General features: G+C 41.6%; 1 protein-coding gene across 9 annotated transcripts in view; it reads left to right on the forward strand.

Moving 5' to 3' along the window:
* The window catches only part of NTNG1 (netrin G1), a 512764-nt gene extending 505921 nt beyond the window's left edge, over positions 1–6843 (forward strand). For all 9 annotated transcript variants that reach the window (XM_075322210.1, XM_075322201.1, XM_075322202.1 and 6 more), the window contains one exon: positions 5425–6843. In XM_075322210.1, the coding sequence (XP_075178325.1) occupies positions 5425–5645 (221 nt within the window). In that variant the 3' untranslated portion in view covers positions 5646–6843. The remainder of the gene's footprint in view (positions 1–5424) is intronic.
* Positions 6844–7147: the final 304 nt, after the last annotated feature.

Consider the following 7147-nt stretch of genomic DNA (forward strand, 5'->3'; position numbering starts at 1 on the left):
TCTTGGCGGTGTATGCTCACCCAATCCTTTTTCTATCTTATCCCCGATGAGTCTTTGATGAAACGGGTTAGTAAGGAACATCTGCGAGCAGCTGTCATGCAGCAGGCCTTAAGCAGTATTATGTGGCTGTGACCCCCCCCCACCCTTTTCTTCCTGTTTGATTAACTAGTTAACTATAGTTTTGCCCTAAATGAATAGTAAACTAAAAAATATCAATTATAATGGACAGGATGTTGTAAAAGAAAAAAGAAACCACAGTTAAAAAAGTGTGTTCTGCAAAACAAGTTCTGCCTGATCATGAATGTCTGAGGGATAATTTTTGGACCATTATTTAATTTAAAACAAAACCCGAAACGTCTGTCAGTACTCTGAGCTATTAAATGGGCTGTTGGTTACTACTATGTTTCCTATCAATGCCATGGTGAGGTCACTTTCATTTTACTAAGGCTGTAGATGTGGTAAAGAGCTTCAAAGGGGTAGGACAAATCGAAGGAGAACTTAGGGATACTTTGCACACTACGACATCGCAAGCCAATGATAGCGATGCCGAGCGCGATAGTCCCCGCCCCCATTGCAGCTGCGATATCTAGTGATAGCTGCCGTAGCGAAAATTATCGCTACGGCAGCTTCACATGCACTTACCTGCCCTGCGACGTCGCTCTGGCCGGCAAACCGCCTCCTTCCTAAGGGGGCGGGTCGTGCGGCTTCACAGCGACGTTTTACGGCAGGCGGCCAATAGAAGCAGGGGCGGAGATGAGCGGGACGTAAACATCCCACCCACCTCCTTCCTTCCGCATTGGTGGTGGAGGCAGGTAAGGAGATGTTCCTCGCTCCTGCGGCTTCACACACAGCGATGTGTGCTGCCGCAGGAACGAGGAACAACATCGTAACATCGGTCCTTCCGAAATTATGGAAATGACTGACGCTACACCAATCATACGATTTCGACGCTTTTGCGCTTGTTAATCGTAGTAAAAAGGATTCACATACTCTGATGTCGACAGCGACGCCAGATGTGCGTCACTTTCGATTTTACCCCACCGACATCGCACCTGCGATGTCATAGTGTGCAAAGTACCGCTTAGTGTTTGAGACGTCTTTTCAGGGCACTTGGAGGTTTCGCAGCACTGCAATTCATGGTGAATCAATTATCTGTGAATCAATTTAAAAAATATTTGTTGAACCTGGAAAATTCGAATTTTAAAAGATTTGATCTTCTATAGTTACTAATTTATGAATAACTGAATGGTCTATATAGGGTTATTTTTTCTGCTTAACAGTGTTACTAATCTAAAAATATGACAAAGTAAAAATCCATCATATTCTGCACAATGTTATGCTCTGCATTTCTATAGGCTGATTAAAGTAAAAAAAGAATATAAATAGATAATGATATTAAATTACTAGGAAAGCCCTTACACGTGGTTATACCCAAACAAAGGTTTTGTAGCATCTGGGCTCTGGAGACTGAGGTAGGGACTTTATATAATACTATGAAATGGGACACTGGGGGTTGCAAACAGAAAAGGGCCCCTGTACAAGAACAATATATGGGCCCTTTGTAACTCAATAGCTCATCATAAACCACAATTCCAGCACCTTTGGAAGTGGAAGTGGAACCCCTAACCTCTTGGATCCCTATGCAGCATCACAAGTTGCCCCAATGATATGTCCGCACCTGAAATGAGAAAGTCTTTTCATTACTTATTTAATATAGCAGTCTCTTTGACAGTTTCACTTTTGGGATGTCCCAGGTTGGAAAAATATTATAGCTGCTTTCTTCTATGAACCATGCCTTACATGTGTCCATATGCTGTATGGTATTGGAGCTCACCCCCATCCACTTAAATGGAGCTGGACTAAAATACCACAGACATTGATTTTACAAGTGAGACATTTTTTTTTGTGGAAAAAAAAAGCAGTAATGTTTATCAAATCGTTTACTTCTTTACGGGGAATGTATCATCAGAAAATGAACAATTGTCTATATTCAGGGGGATTTGTGTTAGGTGTATTTAAAAAAAATGTCAATGAGATTTTTTTTAATATTCTAGTACGTATTTAAAAAACAATTAGAAATTATATAGATTTCATACTGCCTACTGGAGCTATTTTAGACTCATTATCATCACAGACAGGATTACATTGACAGGTAACACCTGTATGCACAGGATGATACCACAGGATCTACCATTTATAATAGAGGATATCACAGCTGAACCTGCTCCCCCTCCATTCTCAGTGACCGTTCATTAGATGTTTCAATACAAAATTTCCTGAAAAAGCAAGAAGTGTGGGTCTACAATGGTCCAGATGTTGTTCTGAATACAAATCTTGAGATGAAAATTAAAAGCAAAAGCATTGCCTCTTGAGAGCACTAGTATTCCTGCTGCCAGGAAGTCAAGCATATTCATGAGCTTTGCATAACCCAACCACATGAGCTCTGTATAATCCTGCCCACACCACTGATTGGCAGTTCTCTGTGTAAACTGTACATAGGCACAAAGTTGCCAATCATCATGTGGGCGGGGTTTAACACAGCTCAGTATTCAAATAACCAAAGATTTGCAGCAGATCAAACACTGATTTTGTCAAAATGACAACATACAAACTACTAAATAACACATCACTGGAATCAGGCGCTCAGCCTCTATACTAAGAGGCTCTCAGATGTTGGAGAAAAAATATGGTGACAAGTTCCCTTTAAGGCAGACCTGATTCAGTAGGTCACTTTCTTATCACACATTGCCTTTACGATACATCCATGATAGCCTAAATGTCTAAATTAAGCTGGGTTCACACATAGCGACAACGACGTCGCTGTTACGTCACCATTTTCTGTGACGCAACAGCGACCTTGTAAGTCGCTGTTATGATCGCTGCTTAGCTGTCAAACACAGCAGCCGAAGCAGCGATCATAATGACACGCGTCACTGTGCTACATGTGCAGAGAGCAGGGAGCCGCGCACACTACTTAGCGCTGGCTCCCTACAGTACACATCGGGTTAATTACCCGATGTGTACTGCAGCTACATGTGCAGAGAGCAGGAGCCGGCACTGGCAGCGAGAGCGGCGGACGCTGGTAACGAAGGTAAATATCGGGTAACCAGGGAAAGGTCTTCCCTTGGTTACCTGAAGTTTACCTTGGTTACAGCTTACCGCAGCTGCCAGACGCCGGCTCCTACTCCCTGCTTGCTTCATTTCGTTGCTCTCTCGCTGTCACACACAGCGATGTGTGCGTCACAGCGGGAGAGCGACGACCAAAAAATGAAGCTGGACATTCAGCAACGACCGGCGACCTCACAGCAGGGGCTGGATGTCACACACAGCGACAGCGACGGGACAGAAAATGGTGACGTAGCAGTGACGTTGTTGTCGTCGTCACTGTGTGTGACACCACCCTTAGAGTGATTTTCCTTGGATCCACCAGAGAAAACTATCCTGGTAACTCAACTTCTTTCCACATAGAAGAGATTATTTGTATAGTGTGTTGTTAGGAATGTACACATAGAACTGGTCAGAAAGGTCAAATAATGTATAAAGGAATCAAACAGCTAGAAAAAGTCCCTGTAGGCAAAGGATGGTCTCCAAAGTCAACTCCAAGTGGGGATGTCTGCTGAACCTTTCGGCAAATTTTTGCTGTAACCTGGTTTGGGGAGTGTGACCACCTGTCAAGCTGTCAATCACCAAACATCAAAAGAACTTTTTACCAGCAAACCTGTCCCCGCAAATACTGCACCCATCACCTATGGGGGTTAAAAAAGGAATGGGCAGTACCTGCTGGAAATGAACTTGTAGGGGCAGAAAACATCACTTATCTAATATTCTAGGATTATGCACTAGTCATTAACTTATTACTGGAGATACCTCTTGACGTTTATTTCATTTAATTTTCTAACTTTGTATTTAATTTACTATAAAGATAAAGATTCTGATATGTATTATTATTATTAGGAGTAATGATGACAACTTCTCAAGCTTTCCTCTCTTCATTACTGAGGTTTTACTATCTTAACATAATATTGATACAATAAAAATGTTATTTTTCATCTTATATTTTTTGAATGTTAAATTGTTTTTTGTTTGTTTTTTTCAAACCTTTTTGCCCAATTTTTTCCCTCTATGTAAAAATAACAATTTGCTGTAATTACCTTCTCCTACTTCAGCATTGGCTCTCCATCGCTGTTCCTAGGCGTCGCAGGTAAAGAACATGTCAGTGCTGCAGACAGTCACTGGGTTCAGAGGGGAAGCAGATATAGATGTCAAAGGCCACTGAACCCAGAGATTGACTGCAGTGGTCCCATGAGCAGCAGCAGAGGGCTGATGCAGGTGCAGAAGAGGTAGATTCATCTGATTTAATTTTTTTATATAGCCAAAGGGATGAAAAATTTTGAAAGTAGGGAATTGAAAGGGGTTGTTCATTACTTTTACTGTACATTGATGATCCATCTTTAGGATTGGTCATCAATGTCTGATCAGCTGGGGTCCAACGCTTCGCACCGCAGCTGTTCTTGATTCCGGCGGCAGCAGCAGGCAGCCATAAATGCTCAGTTCCGGTGCTGCTCCATTTTCTGATCGTGGCTGAGGCCGGGTACTGCACATCGGCCTCCTATTGATTAGAATGGGAGGTGGATGTGCAGTACTCGGCAACGGCAGCTATCAGAAGATGGAGCAGCTCCAGAACTGAGCATTTACGGCTGCCTGCTGCTGCCACCGGAACTGAAAACAGCTGATTGGCAGGGGTGCGGAGTGTTGGACCTGGCCAATTAGACATTGATGACCTATTCTAAGCAATTGCATTGCTGCCTGGGTAATCCTGTTTAGTCGTTATTGAGACTTAAATTTTGCTATTTCAGCTATGATTGCCCGGTGGTAGGCTTATGGCTTCCCTCAACCAGTAGGTGCAATGCAGGCACACGTGATTGTATATGGGATCCATATATAGAGTATTTTGAGTTCCTTAGGGGACAGAGTCCATTTTTTTTGCATTGTGTGTTTTCCCAGAATTATTGAATATGTGCCAGGTTTGAACCATGCAGGAAACAGTAATTTGTATGTTTGTTTTTAAATGATTTTAAATGTGAGTGTTTTTTCACCTCACGTATAATAAAATCTATATTATTCGCACCCATCAAGGTCCATGCTAAGTTATTATTCATTATCCTGAACCCTGGTGCCTTTTGTATCAATTGTTGTTCTAATTTCTTTCTAGGTACTTGGCACAGTGGTTTTCACATTATTTATTGGTGGTGCTGAGGCTCTCTTCATGAGGCTATTCTAAGGATAGGCCATAAATGTTAAAGTAGTAGACAACCCCTTTAAGATTGATAGTTGTGATATAATGTTTTATGATGGAAGATAAGTGACTACTGACTGTAGAATTCTATAAAAGTTCATTAATCTTTTTTTTTCTATTCCCCACAGCAAATATCTGTGACAATGAGCTGCTTCGTTGTCAAAATGGTGGCGTTTGCCACAACAATGTGAGGTGCCAATGTCCTCATGGCTTCAAGGGAATATTGTGCGAGAATCAGAAATGTGAGGAAACCGGGAGCTGTCCGTCTTCTAAATCTGGACAAGAATCCATTACTCATAACTTGTATCTGACCACCATGATAATTGTAGCTCGGCTCTGCACTTTGTAAAAACGTGAATAATATACCTGCAATTTCCCATGGAGAAAAAAAAGTGACTACAAGAGACAAAGAGAAATAAATATAAAGGAATACATAAATTATGATTAAACTGAGAGGGCCTGACTGTACTAAGCCATATGTACCAATTTGTGAATGAGAGATCCATGACTGTTATGATTTTGGCTCATGAGGCGGCTGACCCAAGGAGGACTGCCATGGTATCAGAACCAGCTGAAAGGACCTTCAGCAGATAGAAGGCCTAAGCAACAAGGTCATTTGATGCCATGGTAACTGCAGGTTAAATAATCCCTCTACTGATCCAAAAGCCCCAAGCAATCAAGCTACCCCGAGCAGGACTGCTACCATGGCAGGATCGATCACGCTAATTATTTGCCCTTAAATTGCTCCAAGAAAGGACAACAAGAGCTTGTTTGCCACTTCCACGCGGTTTCTGTACCTCTCTGCCCAGTGTGTGGACCAACCAAATAGCGTCATTCTTTGCTGCCAGTGCATTGTGGGTAAAGGAAAGCGGCCATATTGGTCCCCTAGTACCCAAACACCTGTGCTTTTGTGAACGTCGCTCCGTATACCCTTGTTGGTCGAAAGAATTTTTTTTTTGTCCGATGTTAGTGACGCACATATCTCCCTTCCTTGGCCCCATATCCTTTAAGAGAGTAATTTAAGGCTTGTATATCATAGATACGCCAAAATGAATAAAAAGTATATAAGGCGTATGATATCCAATATGAGAAAAAGGCTAGAGTTTAAGCAAAAATAAAATGTATTTATCCTTTTGTATTCAAATGAAGTTATTTTTCTTGAAATAATGTAAAATGTAGATTTTTTGTATTATTGCAAATCCGTGTTTAACAGACAATCTATTAAGTGATTATCTTCATCAAAAGATCAGAAAATATTTTTCTTTTTATTACTTTTTTTCTTTATTTTATTTGAATTCTATTATGTTACTCATTTTCTCTCTTTCACGGCTTTAGGGGCTAAATGTTCCCTTGCTCTCTTTAAGCCGTAAATGGGTGACATGCTCAGAAAATCTTCCTTAGGGAGCGAATGCTGGTGTTATGGAAAGCCACAAGTTTACATTCAAAAGACGTGTAATAATGTTCCACCAAAGGAAATTCTAAATGTTTTCTTGTTGTTTTAAAACACTGGAAGATTTAAAGGAATAAACAGAACTGAAAACAATTAATCAGACAATGTAATGCTATTCTTTTTTTTCAGGAGGTTAAACTGGTGGTTGGAACCTAAAACTTAAAGGGAACCTGTCACCGGAAGTCTATAATACTTACCTAACGGTCGGTGGAGCTGTCTAGTCGAATGGGCGTCTCCGTTCTCCAGGTCCCGCGCCTCCTCTTTCGGCCATTTTGTCCTGCTTCTGAAGGTAGTGTAGATGAAGCGTTCTACGTCATCTACACTAGCCGACAGTGAGGTCCTGCGCAGGCGCACTGAGAGCAGGGCAGATCAAAGTGCGCCTGCGCAGGACCTCTTGTTGG

Source organism: Anomaloglossus baeobatrachus, chromosome 8 (genome assembly GCF_048569485.1).
Source record: "Anomaloglossus baeobatrachus isolate aAnoBae1 chromosome 8, aAnoBae1.hap1, whole genome shotgun sequence".
In the NCBI taxonomy this organism is placed as follows: Eukaryota; Metazoa; Chordata; class Amphibia; order Anura; family Aromobatidae; genus Anomaloglossus; species Anomaloglossus baeobatrachus.